We start from the raw sequence: 24587 nt of genomic DNA, 5'->3' as shown, positions 1-24587 counted from the left end.
TTTACATGAAATAATTACTTATTCTTCCTCAGTTTATCCCCGTACCCACTTGCCTTCCTCTGTTGTCTTTCTTGTGTATTTTATTGGACAGTTTCACACAATGTGGAACCTATTTGCAAAGTTGACAACTCAGGTTCCCAAACGTCTTTTTGATACCATGACCCCCTAAAATAGTATATAGAGCTATGTGACCCACCCTCCCATGTTTAAAGCTACTGGCTGACATCCTGACTAATGATGTATAGACCAGAAACATATTGCTGGGAGTCAAGCAACCTGTTTCCAGTCTAGCGGAGGGATCCTGCAGTGCAGGCAAGCCCTGAGAAGTATCTGCACTCTTGTGCAAGAGTGGAAGAGTGTCCCTGCTTTGGGAGCACGGCAGTCCAGAACAGGGGCTAGTGCTTCATGGATGCTAAGAGCACACCCACTTTGTTAGTTAAGATGTCAGCCATTGATGGGGGTAGAGATAAATAAGGCACTTTTAAATGAGGGAGAGCTTGCTTGCTCCCTACTTAGTTTTTCAGACCTGGGTTTTATGTCTGAGACTTCCAATCCAATTTCAGGCTCCAAATTATTTTCCATAGGTATTTGCTCATTATAGCAGCAGCTACTGAAAACTCTGATTTACACAAGTAGGAATCAAGCAAAGGAAGTCAATATTTCCATGGCTTACTGACTTAATTGTACTCAGTTTGCACACAAATCCAAAATTCAGGAAGAAACAGTGTTGAGAACGTAAAGCTAAGAGCTGCTCCAGCATCTCTGAGACTTGGGGAGGTGAAAGCCACCTAGACCCTCCACTGCTCATAAAGCCAAGGATGGTGCAGCAATGGCACTTCTTTGGCCACTCACTAGATGAGCAATAGTGAGTGTCTCCTGAGAGGCAACTGAACCCTGGCCTGTGGCTCTCTGTGGCTTTGGGAGCGGCAGGGTGACTGGTCTTCTCACTCTCTGTCAAGTGCCAGGTACATGGATAGCTCAGTAAGAAAAATCAGTTAACACGAAATGTAATGGACTGTACATTTTATTTTACATGAGATGAGACAAAGCTTTTCAAGTGCATAATACAAACTCACTAAGAGAGGAAAATACAAAGTTTATGGGAATGTTTGTACATAAGACAGAAAAAAATGTATAGCAAATACCTCCAACATTTAAGGGCTAGATCTTTAGCTGGGATAAATCAGTGCAACTCCATTGACATAAACAGTTAGGAGACATACCTGAACTGACAACATGGCCCTTAAATCTTAACAAGCATTGACCTCTTCAGCCGCAGTGTTTTAGTCATATAATTGCATGGGACAAAAAAGCCATTATTAACAATTTCCACAATGAATAAGGGTTCACTGCTGTTATTCACACACAGAGCTTAACAGTATAATTAACTTTTTAAAGGTCAGCCAAAAATCCGCAGCAAAGTATTACAAAGTTCAAAGCCATTACTGTTGGCAGAAGACACATATTACTGTAAAAATTTAGAAAGTGTTTAGTAAAAGGTACAGGATAAAAAGACCAGATAGTCAATGTCATTTAAAAAGAAAAAGAAACATCTGCTTTGGAGGAGAGCTGGTGGCTGGCTAGAAATGCCATCCAAATCTATTACTTCTGCAGATTGCAGAACCCTATATCATGTGCTCTCCATTTGGCTCTCAGTTCATGAAAATGAATACAATCTGAATTCATTTACCTCTATAGGCTGAGATAAGTGTAAATGTTTGGATAAAAGGGAGTGCTGTTCTCAAAGACTTGCTCTGACATGGAAGACACACAGTGAATTCAGATTATCAGGAGAGATGGAAAACCAGGGTATGGGTATGTAGACCAATTTTGGAAAGGAACCTAAAGAACCTGTTTGTCAGATTTCAACTGCACTTAACACAGCCAGGCAAGCTTAAGGCTGCAATCCTGTCCACACTTGGATTTATTTGGGTGTAAATCCCATTGAACTCAGTGGGACAAACATGCATAGACAAGTTCCACTGATTGCAATGAGACTTATTTAACTTTGCTATGCATTAGATTGCAGCCATAGTCACTTGCTTATTCTGCAACAAATATTATTGCTACTAGACAGGCATGATGAAGGGAATTGTAACTAAGTACTCAAACACTGGAAGCAGTCTTGAATTTCTCTGCTAACAGCATCCAATGTACTTAAGATTCAGCAGATCTAAAAATACTGGCAAGGTAAAATGACTAGCATCACTCTCTGCAAATTCTAGATATCCAAAATAGTTAGGCTAATTTCCATCCAGAACATCTTTCACAGGCCTCACTTGGGAGACAAAGAACACAGAATTACTATTATTTCTGTAGAAGAGAACATGTGTTTAGATCCAATACTGAAATTTGAAAAATGTAGTTAATTATAATGAGCACCTCTCTCCATGTCAGTTTCATTATTTGTTTTAAAATATTTATATCCTGCCTCTCTTGCTGAGGTGTTTCAAAGCAGCCTACAACCAAACAGAAAGAGGTGAAAGTCCTCTGCCCCAGTCCAAAGGCAAGAGACAGACTCGACACCCTTTCCTCATGGAATGTTTGGTATTCCACTACTATTAAATCTGTTTTAATAATCCTATATGATGTTCATATAATAGATTTTGAGCTGAAAAATGCAAAATCAATAATTTGGGGAGGACTTTAATAGCTTATTTTGACACTGGTATTCCAATGGCATTGGAACGTCAATATGAAAACCTGAATGTAACTTGACTAGGCAATAGCCATATCGCAAGAGGGATTTAACCCCATTGCTAGGGTTTGCTTGCAAGAAGGGCAGAAGAAATGGAGGATAGCCCAGACTGCTTTAGGGAATGAACACAACAACAATGTTTTGCTACTTTGCATTCCTATCAGACTGTTTTTAATCTTACCCAAAGTACTTCAACTTAATATAAGTTGGGGAACATAATTTTAAAAATCTTTTTTTAAAATAGTTTCTTTATATTTTGGATTCTCTATATGTCTAAAATATACATTTTTCCAGATAATCTTTATAAGATTTTTCATTGTGCAAATGCTAGAACAAAGGTCTTTAGCGAGGCTTCCATAGCATCTGGCACTGAGAAAAGAATAAAGAGTTCTAAAGTATGCTGAAATCAATGCTACCCTCTCCATGGATTTTCTCGGTTGCACACTAAAATATATCACCTCTTGCCGAAAGGGTCACTCTAAATTAGATGCTTAAACATTTTTTCATTGTTTTGTTTTTACCAAATGGGCTTTCCCAGTGTGGACATTTGCAAGCCATGTTGCCTCAGATCTGCAAATGCCTGTCCAGATAGTGGGTTGAGAGTGTTCAGGAGGGCGGGGGTGGGTGGGACTCATTCTGGAAATTTTATGAAATCAGAATCAGGCCTTAGTGAAGTACTATGAAGCACATATAAGTGGAGAAAGAACTAATGTAATGCAGTACATTAGCTAGAGATAAAGCTTCACTATCTCAAATCAAAAACATGACACATGCACTAGGTTCCCCATGCATAGAGAAATGCCAAGCTTTTGGCTTGGGATACAGTGTGCAGTGATGGGACCAAAGAATTTCCTGTTTTTCATGTAGACTCTCAAAACACCACTTTAAAGATGTGCATAACGATTATGTTTAGAAACATTTTTTGTTGATTTGCTTAGATGAAAAGCAAAAGCAGAGTCACGGAGAAGTCAAGCAAGAAGCATCCATATAAATCCAGCATAATCCAATGTATGTGGGGACACCTGCTGGAACACAGTGTGATTGCACAATAATACATTTGAGCGAACCTTTTAAGCTTTTCCTTCCAGGTGCACCTGAATGCTATGCCTCTGAGCTTCAACATCTATCCCGAAATATCTGAGTTACTGGGTCTAGTGGATTTATATTCCCAGCAGACTGGATCCAAGGTTCTCTCTACCTTTTGGCTTCTCTCTCTTCCCTTTCAAATAAATCTTCAAAATACTTTAGCTACTAATCTACCTTTTTATATAGGAACACCCAATCCTCTTTGTGAGAATTTTACTCCCATAGCTTACACAGTGCTGCTCTTTGACCAAGCACCAGTCAGTTCTGAGTTCATGCCAGAAGAGTTGAACTGGAAGAGATTCACTTATTTACACTATTCACATATCTTTATCCACACTATATACATCTACTGATACTTTTAAAATCAAGTTCATATCTACATGATAGATTTAAACTGGTCTAACAGCCATTCCCGCCCTCCAGGGAACTGTAGTGGGAGGCCAAGCATCTCTAGCATAATTGGCAACCTCTTCAACAAACCACAATTCCCAGGATTCTTTAGAGGATGCTATGACAGTTCAGTATAAAACCAATATTGAGTGTGAAATTCCTCACTCAAATAACCAGGACAGCAGCCTCTGTTCCCTTTTTGCAAGTTTGCATCTGTCTATGCAAACACACTGAATTGTATTTTCAAGAAGAAAATTTGAAGAAAAGCATAGGAACTCCAGGAGATCCACCCCAAACAACCTATATAGGAATAGTATTTGAAATCTAAATAACCTAAAAGAATCATCTCTGATGTCTTCAACTCAACAGACAAGCCATGCACAAGACATGGAAAATGGGCTGACAAGGGATTAACCCAAGGTTACCATCTGACTATGGATCCACTAGGTTCCTTGCGTCATTGTTGAAATAGCTTTCTGCTTTAACTTCAACTCTCTACTCTGGCTGCTCTTTGAAGTCACTGGACTATAAAATCACTTCACAATAAGGGTTATTGAGGATGCTCTGTTCCTCCCCACAATGTCTTGTTGCAGTTATGAAAACTTGCCCTGCAAAATCTAAAATTTATTGTTTTCCTGCTTAACATATGTAGCATCAAGGATACATTTGCTTCCTAAACTATAAGTCCCCAAACCCCACAGCACTACAATATTCTCGCCAACTTTTCTTGCCAATTTCTCTCTGAATTCCAGTCCAATCCATCTGTAGAATGGGTTTGAAAGCAAAAGGGAAATAAAACTAAAAAAGGCGCTTTATATCAGCATCTATCAAATAAGTTTAGATCAGATACCCAAATCTTGGATCTGACAGGATCTGGACAATTAGGAGGAATTTTGCACAGAAGAGGACAATGAACACTGTCATTTACTACCAGCTGCTGAAGAAGGGGGTGGGAAACAGGCTTGGAAGAAAACAAGAGGATCCATAGCTGATTAGCTAACAATGACCATGAATCATGTATGAGTATCTAGTTTAATTTTTATGCCCACCTGGCCTTTAAAACACCTAATGCCAAGACCCGATTCTTCACAATGTTTGCAGAGTCCTTCATTTTTCTCCTTTATCACCATCAAAATGGTTGCCTCTTTATTTCACTGAATGTTTCTGGTATTCTCAGTTCACATACTTGTTATATCTGTAACATGCTCCTTAGAATGGAAATTGGTGTTTAAATGTAAACCATTTCATATTAATAACCAACCTTATTATTGCCCTTCTGTGGTCGTTTCCTAAACAGAGCCTGGCTAATAATAGAGCGCAGGGTCAGCATGTTAACAGAAAACAGCTGCAGAGGCTGTTTGAGTAGCATTGTCAAGCAAAGCCTCTAACAAGCTTGCATTCTCTTTCACAGAAAGTAGCAAAAGGTTTGTTTTCCCTTCCCATTTTACACTATCATAACGGGCCATTGGCAAAGACTTAGCTGCAGACGTATTGGAAGAAATTCCCAATTCCATCATGACTTCATCACTACTGTAGGGGGAAACAATCACATGCAAAAGGCAGCCTGTAAAGAACTTGAGCTGCCTCACAACTGATCAAAGCAGAGCTTTGTGAAGAAGATGTCCTGAAAGCATATGGAATGGTTCTGAGGGGTCTACAAGCTCCAGTGCTGGCACTGAAGAAGATTGTGTTTTACAGAACTAGTTTAGCAGGCCTGATTTGGAAAACCTTTCGTTTACAAAAATAGTGAATGTTTTATCAGCCTCTAAAAGAGCAGATCTAGCTGCTGTAGTAAAACTGTTCAAGAAAATGAACAGGCGGCAAGACAATGTGGGCATGTTTTTGAATAAAGTCAAGGCAGGCCAATGCAGACTTCAAGAAAGGTGTCCCAAAAGGAAAAACAGAAAGGGGTTTTGTTTTTTAAATGAAACACTGCAGCAGCTAGTTACACAGGGATGTCTGGCACAGAAGACTATGTGTTTCAGTTTATTGATGTTTACCTAGAAAAATAATTTTAAGAAACCTAAATGTTTTAGAATAAAATCAAAGTCACAACTCTTGAGCCTTCCCACTCCAAATGCACAATTAATCATGCAGCCTTAAGTCAGCCCAGATCTACTCACAACTGTACCTTGGTTTTCTAAGACAACAACAGGCAGGAATGTCATTAAGAGCTATATGCACACAAGGGAACAGAGTTAAGAGTTCACCACCACCACGACACAGGTTATACCAAATCTTCAGTTGCCTAACTCTACAATTGTACTTGGATCAAATGAGCAAGATAACAATCTTAATAGCTCACAAGATTAAGCATAAGGATTGCACAGTGGCACTAACTACAATGACCTAGCTTGAACACAGGCGATGATATCAATGGCCTGCGGGGACTAGTTTATGAAGCTAGTTAATCCAATGGCAGCCTTTAATTAATAGTCCAGGGCAATAGCTTACTACACGATATCCTTAGGCCAGCTTGAGTGCCCCCTGCACAAACATGGATGTAAAGATTTTAGACAGGCAAGATGGGCAGGAAGGGGAGGGGATGCCCATTGCCAAGCACAAGACACATTTTGCTATTACTCAAATAGACATCTGAGATAGGGAGTAAGTAATTGGATGTGACTTAAATAGACATCCCTTAAGGTCTTCAGGAACCAAGCTAAAATCTTACATATAAACACATTTCCATCATTCATCTGTATAATTTAGAGCAGGGATTCTCAACGTTGGGTCCCCAGATGTTATTCGACTTCAACTCCCATAATTCCAAGGCCCAGTGGCCTTTGACTGGGAATTATGGGAGCTGAAGTCCAATAACATCTGGGGACCCAACGCTGAGAATCCCTGGTTTAGAGAATATTCAGTGAGAGGGCAATGGCTATGTTAGGAACTAGGCACAAGGTTTGAGGTTGAAAATCACACCAATAGGTTTGCTGGCCGATACTACTTGTTGCGACTGGCCCTTGGCTCTCTTTGAGCACACCAGCCTGGAAGTGGCACACCCTAGCTTCAAACACTGCTCAGTCTGCAATGAGGAGGTGGGGGAATGGGAAGCTGTAACACAGTTAATGTCAAAGCAGAAAAGATGTGTGGCAGGCACCAGAAAGGCACTGTGTAAACCAAAGGGGGTGGCGTCTTTAAGTTTTTATAAAGCAAACCATGGTGTGAAAGCATCTCAGTAAGTAGTTGATGTTGCCAAACTCAAAGCAGAGAGTACTTTGCAAGCCCTGGACAGCTGCTGCCAGTCAGCACAAACAATACTATACTGAGCTAGACTGACTAATGGTGTGACTCAATATAAGGCAGTTTCCCATATAACCTGTGTAAAGAGAAACCAGGAAAATGATGTACAAACAAACTGGCGCATAGACTATGGGGATACTTGAATTGCTGCTTACTGTTGAAAGAATCAGGAGATGCCCTTGACATACCACATTTCACCACAAGACACTACACTATGAATGAGCTGAGCATACACAAGTCAACAGAGGTGGAACAATGGAAACCAGGCAGAGGGTCAAGGTAGAGCCCGGAAGATGAGCCAAATCAAAGGCAAGCATTCTGGCTATATGGTACAAGCACTATGTGAAAAGCATTAATCTATATTTTCATTCACCCACTGGCCAACATGGATTTTTGTTTTTATACAACCAGAGTTTCAATTACCACTCTGTCAAACATCCAACAGTTATTTTAAGTCATCAGAATGTATTTAGGAATTTTCTGTTAATAAGTCACTCCTGCAACACAGCTTTTCTCAGAACAGAAACTGGAGAGATAAAGAAATCTCTACCAAGCAACAAGACTATTCTTTGCATAATTGGAAAGTGCAAATACATCCATCAAGATTGCTTTCAAATGTTCAAGGTATTGCAGCAACAGGTACTGTGTAAAATGACAGAGATATTAAGTGACTAGAAACCAGATTTGACAAAGCCCAGCCATTAGTATCTGCCTAATCTAATGAAAATCCAAGTTAAATATAAACTGATATAAGAATTCTCTTGACGCAAAGAACATGAGCAACACTTGCACATCATCCCATCATTGTAAATAATATCACAAATGCCATCATCAAAAAATTCAAGCAATTTTAAGCTTTCTTCTTTTTAAGAAAGCAATTGCAAAGCAGGAATATCAAACGACAAATGCACTGAAATGACACAGGGGTTTAAGGGGCAGAGAAGTTGGCGGGGTGCAATGGGATTTTGAACTTCAAATAAAGAACAAGAGCAACACAGGGTAGGTGTGCTGAGTCTCCTGGTTTCTATTTGTCCAGCTCTTTCATTCAGAGTTTCTGAGCCAAATAAAGTTAGGTAGACACCTTACTAGACCAAAACACAAAATCAAAGCAACACATCAAGATGACAGTGGAAAGTTCCTGAGAACAAAAATGTGGAAGATGTAGGTACAAGTAAAACAAGTAGGGGTGGAAATATACCTTTTGTGTATTCCCCAAGAGCCTTCTTTCATCAAGATGGCTAGCAAAGGGGTTGTTCAATTCTTTCCTTGTCAGCCATCTGACCACTCAAAACTGCAGCTTCCCAGATGCATAAGCCACAAGTGGTTAGAAACATGGAGACCCATATCTTTTTTGTCTGGCAGAAAAAGATGGTAGGGTGACAGGGACCAGAAAGGAAAGGGTTAAACTCCAACACCACCCCGCCTTTCTGCTGGTCATCTGTACTGCCTGAAGCCACCTATGCATAGCTACTCTTCATAGGAAAAGCAGAGAAAACAGTCCCTCAGTGGTGGCGGAAGGGGGCAGGCGGTAGCAAAGATTCTACCATACTAAAAGATTCTTCCATTCTTACAGTATCATGAAAGAAACAAAAACAGGATAGAAGGTAGTGTTAATGGTATGAATCTGACGGAAACAGTAATACAAATTAAAAGATTGGTTAAGTTTCCGAAGTGGCTGGTGCTAAACAAATATTTTAATAAGTGCAAAAGGGCTGCACCAACTCCAAACAAAGATGAAATGAGTGCATATAGATGCTTTGTGCACTTCCCAATGTGTTTTGAGACAACATTTATCTTTATCAGGAGAACAAATGCTATTCAATATATAAATGTAGGAAGGAGAAAGATCTCCCTTTATTTCCGTGCTGTACAAATCCAGAGAAGATCATACAAGGAAATGCCCCACAAAACAAACAGCAATTTAAAAAAAAATCACAAAGGAATGTAGCAGAAAGGTTGATTTAGATAGTAAGAAACTATTCAGATAGGATTGTAGAATAATTTATAGATCTGAGATTGTCATAAGAAGACAGTCTGAAATTAATAATTAGCCTGCAATCCTGAATGTTTTGGGGAACTTATTTTTAACCAGATGGTTCATCCAAGTGAAAACGACCAGAAGATACGGTGATAAGACTAATACTCCCAGCTTCTGGAGCTCACAGTGAAAGAGAAAGCGAGAATGTACCAATAACAGAGAAGCTAATGACAAGGGATGTACATAAGTGATGTACAAGAAGGCAATCTGTATTTGGTAGCAGTCAGCAGATATAGGACAGCAAAGCTAGTTCGATGCAGCTCAATAAATGTACAGATAAGACACAGAGCTCTACAATATACATTCTGGAGGAGAAGATGTAATATATTTGGCAATTTGCATGGGCAGTATCATTTACACTGACAGACTTGTGAAAACTTCTGAAGGAAAATGAACTAGGAAGCGAATCCAACATTATCCAGGGAAAAACTGCTAAATGGAGACAAGCAAGAAAGCCAGGAAAGGCCTTGAAATCAAAGGGAAGCAACTGAAAGATGCTCTGGAGACTAGGAAGCTGGAGGAAAGGATGCCCAGAAGATAGAAATGTGGCTCTGGTTTCAAAACAGGAAAAAGAATGGAACAGCTGCCTTGAAAATCTTAATGCTGGTGTTTGTCCAAGCCTCAAATTCCCATACATACCAACAGGATAATTTTTTTTTTCAGCCTTGATGGTCAGCTTCTTGGGGAAAAGATAAAATATGTTTCCCATCATAAACCAGAAGTTACACTGGATGTGAAAAAGGGATATTTTATTGGTAGTAAAGCAAAGGGTAGGTAAAAATAATCAAATGATGTAAAGCAAATGTAATTGGAACAGATTGTCTGACAGCTTCCTCCACACTGAAAACTGCAAGTATCAAGGAACCCAAGCAAAACAAAGAACAAAACCTTCTTGAGTTCAAGAAGCTCAGGTTATCTGTAATACTACTCTTCATTTGAAAATTAAGCCAAAATCATTACTTTTACATAAACTGGAAAGGTTTATGACCATAGGTGGCAATGATAAGAAAACTGGCCATAGTACTGACAAATATGTTTTAGAGAAAGAATTCAGAAAATTCAAGAAATAAAGGGCTTCTTCACATATGCATATGACAGCTGATCTAACAAGACACTTGGCAGTACAAAGAATGAAAGGAGATCTGATAACACCACACAAATATTTGATTTATATAAATAGAAAAGCAAGATGAGGACAAAAACGGGAGACTAACAATGGTTTTCCTCCATTGGTTCTCAGCATCTGGGAGCTCACAATCCATTGGGTAAGGCTTTGAAGGCCCATCATAATTCAGTAAAACAGTTGCATCTCAGAATATATCTAGCTTTATAACACATCTTTGGCTGGATTCCCACAATCTAACTCACTATGTGGTGATTTTTTTAAAAAATCATTACCCGACATTGAGACTTGCATGAAATTTAGTCTTGTGAGATAATCTTACATCCACTGAGCTCAGTGAAGTTGCAAAATGAAAGGGCGTTTCCATCATCGTCAAATATGGTTGCTACAGTATGGGAGCAGAAGAGCCAAAGGCTCTTCAACTCCCTACTGTCCTGCCCTCTACTGCAGGGATAGTGTAAGTCATTTGGTGGAAAGTAAACATCAGGTTATGCTTTTATCAGTTTGATTTGGCAAGTTTTCCAGGAGAAGCATTCAAAGGTTCTTTGAATACCTGCTGTACAAAATCAGGGTCCTAGCTAGCATGGCCTTAACCTATTTAAGAGAAGGCATCCTTTTCTACCAGAGGGCATAATGATTACAATTCTCAGATCACTTTCTCAGAAGCAGTTGTCCAGGGAAGTCTGTAAGAGAAAGTGGCTGAAGCAGTGAAGCCAAGGAGTACCTGAGAGGGAGTATAAAAAAGGATGAACCCAAATGGGCATCCTGGGGGTATAGTGTCTCCTGACGCATTACCTTATTTCCTGTTTTACAGAAAAAGTAAACATTTCACTATAGCCTTCTGACAGCATTTTCAGTAATGGGAGCCATGTGGTTGTTGTTCTGACATATAGTACATGTCTTATGTTATCCTCACAACACCCCTGTGAGGTAGGTAAACATTATGAACGCCATTTTATAAAGCATGGGCAGAGAGAAGACGTGATTTTCATAACACTCTCCTCACTTCCATCTAATTAAGTAGCAATGTTCAGGAGGATCTCTCACTTTCCCAAGTCATGTTCAGATCCACCAGTCCATTTGTTTGGCAGAGGCTTGTTGTGTTTAACATTACTATACAAACACAGCATCATGCAAGGGAAGTAGCACAAAATAGTTAATCACAGAATAGCAAAACTCTCTTTGTACCAGAAAACAGGCCCCACAGTTCATCGTGAGAGCTGCACGTGCTTGGCTGCTGGCAGCCCATTTAGAAAGGAAGTCAAGAGTGGCTCTGGAATGCTTGATGTTTAAGGCATAGCACAATAGGAAATGAAATAATGATCAAACATGACAGAAATAGTCCCTACAGGCAATAATAAATATATAAGGAAGCCGATAGCAGAACTTCTTTCTTGTCCCTCCTCCTGAGGCTTAACAGCATTCCCTTGACCTTGGCTGGGCCAAGGAGTCTGCCACTTACAGACACTAACAGCAGTCTATATCTCCATATCCACAGGTCTGATATCGCCGGTTTTGTGTTCTTTTACCCACAGTTCCCTGTCTTTGGCTGGATCCACTTTCTGAAGCAACTGGTCCACGGGCTCTACTGTCTAAAATACACAAAACAACAACAGTATTATGATACCTCCTAGCAAAAAACTGAATCACCTCCTTATCTGCTTCTTCCCTTCTCCCTTTTCTTCAGACACATTTCCTCATTCCTAACCCTATGGAATTAACAACGTTTTAAATGTACATTTTACAATATGGCACTTCTCTTCTACCTGTGTGTGTCATTTCAAGAGAAAGGCAGCCTTGCAGACAACTGACATCAATTCAAGTAGGATAACACATTTCAGAAGCCTCTTTGTTGTTCAAGCTGCCCATGATAGTAACATCACCACCTCTACCAGACTGCAGCATTTTGTGGACTCTGTGCAATCCTTAAGGTTTTAGAGTCATATGGGGCCTCTTGCAATACTGCATTAGAAAGGTGTGGAGGACAAGCAGACTCACGCTTTGGTTGAACATGTCTGTCTCGTGCCGCAACTGTGTATACTGGCAAAGGTGCTGTCGAATCATCTCCACTCTCTCCACCTCTAGCCTCTCAAGCTCCTGGAAGGGAGGAATTATCAGAGATTTTGATGAATGGTTAAGGATAAGGTACCAGGCACTGCACTTGAGCCTACAGCGAAGGACATTACAAACATTCCCTGCCACTGCTCCTTCTGCAAACAGCCAATCGATATAGATTGGTGCTGCAGTTTTCCATCATGCACTTTTAGTTTAGATTAACCTTGCTGAAATACAAAGAGAGCTTAAGGAAGTGAGCTTTCCTGTCCTTTGCTTGCTCAATCGTATTTGAGTCAGTCCATACTATATGGGGAAGGAAACGAGGAATGATGGCCAGAGGGCATTATCCATCTTCCAGCACAACTCAGGAAACAGAATTCGATATTGAATAGGTAGGTTTTTAAAAAACAACAGCCATCACTAATAGTATGATGACACAGTCTTATTGAATACGATTTGCACCCACTATCTAATTTTTCAAAGCACACCGAGTTGCTTTCCACAAATTCTTTTTGAGACAGTCTATACATTGATTCCCCATAGTAAGAAAGAACGTAGCAATACATTCTTCTGTGCACCAATGCTGACTTAAAAAAAAAAAAAAGAGAGAGAGGTTAGGCTTCAGAAAAGCTTCACATATTTAAGAATTTTTAACTGGATAACAGAGAATCAAACCAGAGAGGTCCGCTGGATTTATTCTATCACACACTAAATTCTACGTATTAGACATTGTACCTTTATTTTAACTATGGCAACTGACATGGAAAAAGTTAATTCTCTTATAATGCTGACTACAAAATTAAGAGAGTGCCAATAAGAGGCCGTAGGTACAACAAATCTTCCCAGTTTCTGCTTTTTTCTTACTACTGTCCAGTTTCACAATAGACTCTGTATGCACCAGATGGCAGCACAAGGCTATAATGAGGAGGTCCATGCGATAGAGGCAGAATACTGCTTTAAACAACTGCGTTTTTTCAGGCTCTGCCTCTCTGGCAGGCTGATACACTTGAATTCAATATACTGCTCAGTTTTCCATGTGTCAGCAAAAAAAAAATGACACTGCTCTCTCTATAAGACATCAAGTCCTTCCATTAACACTTGAAAATGCCAGTTCTTTTCCATTTTTGCTCTAATTAACATTCACTCAAACTTGCATGATCCATATGATTTTTTGTTTAAAAAAAATCAGCATCTCTCAACTCAAATCACAAAACTAGAAGAAAATATTACTGGGGAAACTGTTTTTCATAAGCTTTCCCAAAGAAATTAGTGGAATTAATGCTTCTTGCACAAGGACACAGAGAAATGCTCTTCCAAAAGATGACAGAGCTGAGGGTGAAACTACATGTGTTAAGAAATACTGGATCACCAGTGAAAATGGCAGCAGTGAAGATCTCCCTGCAAGACATAGTACAATTTAACCTATTTGCTATTGTTGTGCTAAACATTCCCACACTCTCTACCAGCAACAGCTACCATTGTGGTGCTAGGTGGGAAAGGAAGCACACAGCATAATGAGGTCAACACATACACAAAACTGTTCCACATTTTTTGAGGAAGAACTCAGCATGAAGCTGCCATTTCCAGTAACAGCTCTGTTTCCTTATAACATGTAGTTCTGCCCTAAGATAACTAGAGGAAGTTGAATGTATCAAACTTAGAGAAGTGTTAAAAGATTTAGGCAAGAAAAGTTCAGGGTTGGAAGAATCCAGTGGGATTTCCCCCACTTCTTCAGTTATTCAGATACTGACAGGTACAAAACCATACCCTATAACTCCAAATATACTGAGCCTGTTCTCACAACCACAGGTTTCCTGGGTAGGATGGGGTTAACTCAGGAATCTGTGGTTGTCTGGGGAACCAGGAGGCCTCCCAACCCAGCAGCTCTGAACCTGGGTAGCACAGATCCACTATCCAGGTTAAAAGTGAGCTAGGAGACAAACAGCAATCCTAGCTTTCTGTCTGGGTTGTCTGCAGCATTGAGGCAATTTAAACTGTTCCCAGGCTGCTGGTGGCCATGTTTACCATATAGTTCTGTGGAAAGTCAGGCCAGGCAGAGCAGAGCTTCTGCAATACTGAGAGCTGCCTCTCCACTGCTCATGCAATGCACTGCGCAATGTGTGCAAGACCCAGCTCCCGATTTCAGCAATGGTGAATGCTGCTGCTGTGTTTGTGTGTGGGTGCGCAAGCTGCAGTTTGGGAGGCACGAGGTAGAAATATGATTTTCCTCCAGCCAATCTCCATATTTTATTTATTTGATTGATTGATTGATTTATATACCACCCTTCCAAAATGGCTCAGGGCATATGCTATGAGAATGAACCTACTGCCTATATTTTTTGTCCAAACAGCCAGGAATAATGACCATAAGAAGACGAGGAAAGGTATAAATCACCCACCCACTACTTTCCAGCCCCTTACATGGAGTTTTCTAACTTTTGACAACTGAACAGAGACCGAATGGTTCTAAGATTATAATATCTACTAAAAGGACAGCCATCACTCAACTCAAGAAAATAAATGTAATTTTGGAAACACAATATAGTGATGCAGCGTGACATACCAGAGAAGTGGTTACCATTTCTTCAAACCACTTTGACTGAGCTTGATTATAAAGATCCACACAGCGCATTAGGTCGTCTCCTGTAATGGTGGGGGGAAAAGTGAGCAATTTCTCTGAGGCCCAAAAATAGGACACTTAGAAGTGAAAGTGCAGTTACCCTGAAGTTTCTACATGCAAGGTGTTAAGACCAATGAGAACCACTGTGATCTTCTAGTGAAGCTATTCCAACTCATGAAGAAGTGAACAGTGATCTCTCCATAGTTATAAGGAGTGAAACAGAGTTGTCAAGAAACAAACATCATAGCCTCATCTAGTTGGACAGCATGCCTCTTAGCCAATAATATTAAGAGCCTTTAAAATAAACACTTCCAGGTCCATAGTTGCCTACCTCCCAAGAGTGTCCTCTCCCTTCAAGGGAATCTCCCAAAGTTTCCCTGGCCACAGAGGCTATGAGTCATGAAAACAGTCAGAAACTGTGTCAGGGAACAAAGGGAAAAATATTGTTCCCCACTTTTGGAAATTCCAAATTATATTTCACTGAGAAATAAAAGCAGTCAGAAATTAAGACAGAAAAGTGGAAGACTAATCCCCTTTCCCCGCAAACTGGGATATTTGACAATTATGTCAACTGGAAAAACTATGCTTGTTTTATGGCTTTTGTATATACTTCTTTTTGTTGTGGACAGTTTCTATGACTCTCTCCCAAATGCTCCAATTACATGAGCCCCAAACTATGTGCATGAGTAAAGCAAATGCAATGACAGGCTCATGCTAAAGCTGCTTAAATGCATATGATTTTAAAGCAAGGTTCTTGAATCTGGTGACACCTTGAATATCTTCTGTTATCTAGTTCTCAAAGTCAGACTAAATGCATTCTATGAAATTTCAAAGTCTGCTTAGTATCATGGACAGTCATATCATGAAGCTGGCTGACAAGCTTTAAGGGATGTTTCTAATTCAATGTCTGTCTCTGCCAGCATTACAAAGACCTGCATTTCTAGTCATTCTCTTTTAAATTCCCTACATACTAAATGGTGAGGGTAGAAAAAAGTAACAGTAATCCTCAGTGGAGGAAAAGTAGCTAAATCCTGGAATCCATTCATAGTACCTGAATGATTGGACTAATATGGTAAACCAGAAAGTAGAAAGAATTCAATAGGATACAAGTCCTAATCAACACCCAACAGTATATTTCCATGACCAAGTGAGTCACATCAGATGTTTGCCTTCTCTTCTTTATTCTTCCATGAAATGGGTTCCTAAGCCAACGCGACAGGGAATCTATTCCATCTCCTTTTATTCAATCATTCATCGTCTTCACATTATACCTTCTATATACGCACTACTCACCAGCTTGAGTAGACTTCCGCCTGGCCTTCTTAATTTCCTCTTCTGTCTTGTTAGTGAGTTTTATCTCCAACTGCTGCGTTTTCATCTCTAAATCCTTTTGCCTCTCTGTTAATGCTTTTCGGGCCTTGAAACAAACCAATAACCATAAATCCCTTCACAGAAAAAGAATGACCATTTGCACCCAGCCTTTGATAAGATTTATACTCTCTCTCTCTCTCTCAGAATAAATAGCTGCAATATTAAACATACACCCTTGTTGGGGGACATGCATCTGGAACAAGAACCATGAGAGGTAGGTTCTTCCTGTATGATAGTTCTAGAAGCACAGAAAAGATCAGAAATGCTCTGTGATCCAATAAATATTAATGATTAAAGTTGCTGGAGCAAACTACCCTCAGTGCCTGACAGGATGTTGTAAAAGGCAATAGTAGCTTCAGCACCAAACTGTTTTTGTTCTATATGCTACACACCAAATTAAGTTGCATACACCACATGCTTCATTTTTCTAGCCCAGAAAACTCTGGTTGGAGAAAAGAAAAATGAAGGATATAAAGTGTTCATTTATAAGGTGCCCATGTAAAACTATTTCTTAGCTGAATTCAATCTGACTGTATGACTCTTACCTTTTCTACTGCTGCATATCGACTGACCAACTGTTTCCGCAAATCAGCAATGTGATGGTCATATTTCTTCATGTCTTTCTTGAAGTTTTCACGGAAATTGAGCAAAGGTTTCTCCACTTCAGTTTGGAGCTGAAATGAAGAATAGAATAAACTTTATTTGGGAAAAGGCTAAGAGCTTGGAATTAATATTCCTTGGAGAATTGGAGTCAAACACATTTGGAGATGTGATGCGGGAGACCCGTAATTGGATATTCCAATTTCTTTTCCCCTTTACAGAAATCATGGATGGGGAGAAAAATTCCAGTTTGGATCAGAGACCTGTGATAGGGTATTCCAATTCCTCTTTCTCTTTAAAGAAACCATGGAGGGTGAGGGGGACACTAATTTTGATCAGAGGAGCAGCAATAGTGTAGAGAAACCTTTAAACCCGCCCCCAGCACTGTTTTCTTAGCTGAAATTGGCCCTATTTGCCAGAACTAATAGCAGGACATAAAAAGGTAGCTATATCATGCTTGTCTTTCCCCTCCAGTAACGTGACTTCCACTGGGAAAACAGTGTGGACAGAGAGAGTTAAAAGTCCCTTCTCAAGCACTGCTGTTCCAATCAAAATTTGGGAGCAGCCCACCCCAAGCTGCTTTAAAGGGGGGGAAAGACTGAAGACTGAATCACAGATCTCTTGTACTACATCTGATTTGGCCCTGACGTGCATATACATCAGTGCGAGACAAACTGTGGGGAGCTCATTGCCCTCTACAAAGCAGTCAGCCCCCTTCCCTTCAAGAAATGCCATTTTAGCGAACTGCAGGAGCACCAAAGAAGTCCTAGTTAGTAGGCTCTGCCAACCTAACTCATGATCGAGAAGTAGATAGGAAGAAAATGATGTTTTCACAGCAGTTGCTTTCCCTATTGGTGGCAGACACATGAACCAAATGGAGAATGCAACAGAATTTTCTGACCAAACAAGTCGACTTTGAGCACTGTTAATCTGACTCCTGCTGTTTAGCCCAGAACCTCAACATTTTGGTTAGGTTATTCTACCATTCAGCTATAGCAAAACACAGATGCAGTGTATATGAAGGTTAAATTCAATTGGAATGCTTGCAAGCCATGAAACAGGCACAGCCCTCTTGGTTATTTTTTTCCTCACAGCAAGTTGATCTTGGGCTGTGTATAAATATTCATCTGAAACACTGAACCAATTGTCTTGGAATTGCTGTGGATTCCACAAGAAGTGATGTTGAACTACCCTTCCAGAACAACAAACAAGCAAGCAAGCAAGCAAACAAAAAACAAACATTGGGATCACCGAAAATCACCCCTCTCGTGCACAGGCAGAGCATATCATGAGCACAGTGACAGTTTGGTTATAGGTCAGGTGTGTTTTTCTGCTTGATTCTCAAGCTATTTGTTCTTTTGAAAAAGAGGACACATCATACAGTCAACAATAAGCACTTTCAAGTCACTTTCATTTCAATGGGAGTTTGGCATGCCCTTAAATCTCTCCCACAAAAACAAATGGGATATGAATTTTTAATTTTAATTAAATTTGTTTATGGGTATTTTTAGCAGGAACCAGAATGAGGCGTCATAGAAGTTATTTGATTTGGGAAATAGCCTACTGGGTTCCTTCCGTTCCTCAGAAACCTATTCCATTTATCTATGAACATTCCCTTTGCAAGTAGTAGGTTACAAAGTAGCCTTTATTTAGCTAAGCATCCCCATTTCCAGAAAACCTATTTCGCCAATAACAGCCCTGCAAAGAAGATTCTTTATGAATGTGGTGAATACCTTGGAGGAAAACTTGAGGTGAACCTCTGCCTCATCAGTCAGGCTCTTCTTCAGCTGAGACCAAGCTTCTCCAAGCGTCCTGAAAAAAACCCCCAGTACAACATGCCTGACTGGTCGGAGATTACCAGGTTCTGAGTCTCATGAAGCACCATTATTGTAGAATACATTTTTATTAACAGCAACGTTCCACATACTACATATAATGGGAAGAAGTGCTCCACAGAGGGTGGAGCCCAAACACAAAATGTTGCATTAAATTACATAAGTTCTCTCTTCAGGCTCATATCCATATTCACTTCATGAAAGATATAATTATAGATATCTCCAGAAAAATCTCCCATCTTCCCCTCCATCACCCAGGAACTAAACTGCGTTCACAATCCCTTATTGCTATTTCAAGGTTAGAATTACCACACGTCACTGGAGATAAACCACTGAGTTTTCTACATGTGCTCTTGTTGCGGGTTGTGATCATTCAGTAGAGAAAAACAAATGACTTCTGAAACTGGTGCCTTGATAAAATGATGCTTTTGAAATACAAAAAGGGGCATCTAATCATGAACTGAAATATACTATGTGAACCAGCCATAAAACTTTCCTTCGTTTTCAAGAAACCTGTGGTTTCTTCATCAGGCCTGCATTACGTTTGAAGTTGAAGAACTTCACTGACAAGGAATACTGGTTTTAGTTAAAAGGGTTTTAGCCACATAATGCAGCACAGATAATTTAATTAATTTGCTCTGATGAGAGAAAAGGCACGAGGTGATTAAGGCAAATTACATTGCCTTAGTGCACTGTGAGCATATCCTCCCAGGAAAAACACATCCTAGGTGGTATAGCTGAATGGATAACAGTGTAAGCTATGAACTGGTTTCAAAAAAACCTTACCTCTGTCACAAATGCACTATGTATCTTAGGCAAAACTCTCCCTCTGTAAGCCCCAGCCTCCCACTTGTAATTGCTGAAATAATATTGATCTACTTTAGGGTTTCTTTAAGGATTACTAATATGCACCTAAAGCCCTCTGAACTTTCTAAAGGAGGTGTGTGTACACACCCAACTACCACAACAATGCCTACCCTCAGAAAACAATAGTGCACTATAGTGCTAGAGGAACAGTGAAAAAATAGGTATGGCCACCACAGACAAATTCTGTTGGCCTTTCACAAGATCTCGTAGACCCTGAAACATAGTAAATTCATGGGCAAGGATACAATACTTGGAAGTGTGACAAAATCAATAAGGCAACTTGGCAGTCAAACATTTTCCTACCATGGAAAGAGGCACTAAAATCCAAGATATTCATTCAAAACACTAACTCAGCATTATTTTACTTGTATCTCCCTCAGTACCAATACACTTTACTGAGCTATTTTCTATACAAACATAGCTCTTTAAAATTCCTCTTGCCCTCCAAAGTAGAAACTGTTGAATAAACATTACATTCCTGCAGTCAAGATACTCTCCTCTAGGACGACAAAAGAATTTTCACACACACAAAAGAATTTGCAAAAGCAAGCAGTTTAATTTATCAGGTAGCTCTTGCTCTCCATATCTAAGAGAGCCTGAGCTATAATATTTAAGATAACATGAAAAGACATCAAGGACCATGAAGTCAACCCCCTGTTCAGGACAAAATATGTTGGGCAGAATCACAGAGTAAGACTTGTGCAGTTATTCTCCCTTTACCACTGCAGCTTCCTGCGTCCCTCAAAATTATGTTGCTGAGGACCCTCTACCCTCCTTTGAGGGCAGGGGATCCTCAGGATGAGCAGAAGCATTCCACTTGCATAACTTTTACTTTGGATGCTATTCATTATATTTAAAGGTTGTTCAATTCATGCTCATTGTAAGGTAAGGTAAAGTGTGCCGTTGAGTCGATTTCGACTCCTGGCACCCACAGAGCCCTGTGGTTTTCTTTGGTAGAATACAGGATACAGGAGTGCAGTATGAGATGATGCCTTGGTACCAGCGGGGATTTGAACCGGCAATCTTCTGCTTGTTAGTCAAGCATTTCCCCACTGCACCACTTAAGGTGTATGCTCAATGCGCCCTGGTCCAATCTTTGAAAACAAGACAGGGTATCCAAGGAATGAGATAGAGTAGGCTTTCTAGAGAGGCTCCACATTTCAAATAAATCTCATAATTAGAAATATTTCCTAGCATTTGATACCTCCTTGACGTATACACATTACTTCCTTCTCCTTATCTATTGGGTAGATAAGCAACTAAGTCTTCTCCTTTCCCCCCTTAAGTACAAACATATTTCTACAAATAGAAACTGTCAACTATCAGTGTCCTCTTGGTTTCCTCCAAGATTTTCTGATTATTTCTTTCATATGTCTTCTAGAACATTTTTCATCCTCTTAACTTTTCTGTGGATCCTTTCCCATATCCTTACTGAACTATGGTGTCCTGAACGAAACACAGCAGTTCAGACAGGGGCTGAGCAGAGCAATACTAATACTTGCTGAGTCTTGGAAGAGACGTTCACATGACTGCAACCAAAATGACACTAGCCTCTTGTGTCATAGTATTTCATTGTATTCAGTTTGACGACTAAAATATTTAAATGCTCCTTGGACGTCCTGCTATGTCAGTAACTATCTGTCAAATAACTAACAGTGCAGCTGCGGCCACCGCAAGTTTTGTTCCTCTTTCCTATTTTTAGTGACATTTAAAAGTTGTTCTTATGTGTTCCTGTCCAACTTTCTATCCAATATCAAACTTTCTATCCGATGGTGCTTAAATGCTGTAAACAAGTGACCTATCCTTGAAATGAGTGACATCCAGTTTCTTCACACTGGTGGATCAGACCATCCCTGACGAGAGCCCTTCTTCAACTATAATGCAGCCCCCTCCATCCCCAACTCTCAGGCTGAAGTCCTCAGGCATCCCTTCAAGAGTGAAAAAAGAAAACATCACAGAAGCATCTGGAGCATCATCCTTTTGCACTGAAAGGGGCACCTGCTTGGTTGGAAGTATTCTCTTGCTCTGCCGTTGGACTGGGCACATTGCTGCCTGAGTAACTTGCTTGGGGCAGGGGTGGGGAGGGTGTTCAGGCAAAAAGCAGCATGAGGCACTGCTTCTAACCTTGCACCACTTCTCCCACCAATGCTACATGGAAAGGTGTGTCAGCGGCCTTATGGTTCTTATGTTGATTTCCAAAGCAGCCAGACAGGATGGTCCAATAACTCCAAAGGGGATCACAGGAGGAGGGAAGAAATTATTTCTAAATAAAAGGAAGAATTTTGTAGCAACATGGATCTCACTGGCTACCAAAACATCAAGAATATACACTTACCCTTCTTCTTGGGCAGCCAGGGAGTTTTGTGATAATTTGGACAGGTTCTTTGCATACTCTTCTTCAATCTTTATTCTGCAGAAAGCAAGAATATCAGCAGAAAATTTTTCATTTTGAAGAACTACACCTCACAACATATCTTCCTTAGGAATAGATTTTCTAAGACATTGTATAATTGTACCTCCAAAGGTTGAACATTGGCAAGGTAGAATTCTTACCAAGCCCATGGCAGATCCCTATTTCTGACTAGCTAGCACCCCAATCTTATCTCTCTATAGCAGTGGTGCAAAAGCAGCACCATCCCCTGGCAAGCAGGGCCAAGTAGAACAACTCTGTCTTACTGGTCAGACAGAGCTGGATTTTGTGCAATTCTTACCAGTACCCAACAGCTCCACAAAGGCCTTACGATAGCACTACAAGTCAACGGGTGGAGAACATGTTAACTTTGTCCTTATTTTCTTCATTGCTTCCACTTCATTGCCCTAATACTCCCCTAATGTAAAAATGCTGACAGACATTCAGGGATTCTACCGATGTAACACCACCTGTTTCAGTATTCCACTGGATTGAGCAACCCTAGGTATAATCGGTAATGGTCTGCTGGTTTATAAAATAGAAAGGAGCATTGGTTACTTACTGTGAAGGCACCTTCCTGATGCTAGAGTTGAGGACAGCTCATGAGTTTATCCTCCACTACGCTGCTCCAGAGGAGAGGGCTATGCAAATTAGTTAGAAGTCTTTAAGTACTCTGGGGAGGATAGCCTGCCCAGTTCTGAATAGCCAAGTCAAGAAAAACAGAGAAGCAAACTAGAAAAAATTGTATGAGTGCTATCCTGTTTTGTGCTAAAGAAGTAGTCCCCGCAGTAGACCCAGGCAGCCCTAGCGGGTGGGCCGAGATGTCCTCAACTCTAGCAGCAGGAAGAAGCCTTCATGGTAAGTAACCAAATACCCCTTTCCTTGCTGCTGGGTGACGACATCCCGTGGGACATGCCTCAGCTGATATTCCCGGGTAAGAACACCACAATCTACTGTGAAGCAAGTACCTGCTGCAAAACTCTCTTACCAAAAGCGGCCTCTGCTGAGTGATATATATCCATCTTATAGTGTCTGGTAAAGGTCGATGGATATGACAACGTTGCTGCTTTACAAATTTCAGCAAGAGGGGCATTAGTAGAGAAGGCTGCCATAGTTGCAGCTGCTCTGGTAGAATGAGCTGAAATATGCAGAGGTGTTGGAAGGTTTAGGGTGTCGTAAGCCAGAGAAATGCATGGTTTGATCCACTGGGCAATGGTGGAAATTACCTACCCATGGATGTAGGTAGATAGAACATGAACAGTGTATCAGATCCTTGAAAAGGCTCAGTACATCTAATGTAAATTTTTAAGCATCTCCAAACATCCAGTTTGTGCCAGGTGTGTGGGCTAGGGACAACATGCTGTGAACGGTGGACGACAGATGGCAAGTAATCAGCCTTATGGAGTCTGGGGGGAAATGCATAGATGTTTGTTGACCAATAGAGCCTGAAGTTCTGAGATCCACCAGGCAGAAGTTCTGAGATCCACCGGGTAATCTCCACCTAGAAATGCCAACGTAGGATAACAGGCAAAGAGGTATAGATTGGATGGGCTCAAATAGAGGGCCTTGTAAGGCTTGGAGTACTCTATGTAAGTTCCACGTATAGGGAAGCGGTATACAGCAGGTGAAGAAAGTAGAGTAGCCCCCACTAAGAAAACACTGCAAGACACACCCCTTTTGTACATTAGGGGCCAGAAACCCTAGAAGCACAGCTGCTTGCCTTTTTAGTGTGTTTGTCTAAACCATTCTGTAGGAAGCCTAGCAGATCCATGAGACCACAGATTTATTTCCTTGGGCCTGTACTGTTGCAAGAAGGCTTGCCAGGTAAATTGGTATATGCAGTTGGTAAATGCCTTTCTGTAGGCCAGAATCGTGTCCAGTACCTCCTCGGAATAGCTGTATTTCCTTAGGAGATTCCTCTCAGTTTTCAGGGAGGTAGCCTTAACCAGGCCAGGTAGTGATAGAAGACAGGGCCTTGGTATAATAGGTCTGTCGATACTGGAGGAAACCATGGATCTGAGACTATGAGGTGGAGGATCTCTGGAAATCAGGGTCTCCTTGGCCAGTATGGTAACAGGTGAATTTTGAGAAGGATGGAGCACTGGAAGGAATGCATAAAGTAATTCCTGAGGCCAGGGGGCTGGCAGAGCATTGATTGCTTCTGCTCCTTTACATGGGAAGTGTACAAAGAACCTTGGCAGTTTGGCATTGTCTGGTGCCATGAAGAGGCTGGCATGCAATTTTCCTA

The 24587-nt window shown here is 40.6% G+C and overlaps 1 protein-coding gene across 2 annotated transcripts in view; it reads right to left on the bottom strand.

The window, feature by feature from the left end:
- Positions 1–1008: 1008 nt before the first annotated feature.
- GAS7 (growth arrest specific 7) overlaps positions 1009–24587 on the bottom strand; it is a 193242-nt gene continuing 169663 nt past the window's right edge. For both annotated transcript variants that reach the window (XM_053292617.1, XM_053292618.1), the window contains exons 8-14: positions 22265–22339; positions 18961–19039; positions 17173–17301; positions 16550–16673; positions 15200–15279; positions 12580–12678; positions 1009–12173 (exon numbers count right to left, since the gene is read on the bottom strand). In XM_053292617.1, coding sequence (XP_053148592.1) covers positions 12060–12173; positions 12580–12678; positions 15200–15279; positions 16550–16673; positions 17173–17301; positions 18961–19039; positions 22265–22339 — 700 coding nt within the window. In that variant the 3' untranslated portion in view covers positions 1009–12059. The remainder of the gene's footprint in view (positions 12174–12579; positions 12679–15199; positions 15280–16549; positions 16674–17172; positions 17302–18960; positions 19040–22264; positions 22340–24587) is intronic.

The sequence above is a fragment of the Hemicordylus capensis genome, chromosome 2, assembly GCF_027244095.1.
Source record: "Hemicordylus capensis ecotype Gifberg chromosome 2, rHemCap1.1.pri, whole genome shotgun sequence".
Taxonomy (NCBI): domain Eukaryota; kingdom Metazoa; phylum Chordata; class Lepidosauria; order Squamata; family Cordylidae; genus Hemicordylus; species Hemicordylus capensis.
Note: the sequence above shows the minus strand (reverse complement) of the source record. Positions and strands in the feature narration are given on the sequence as shown.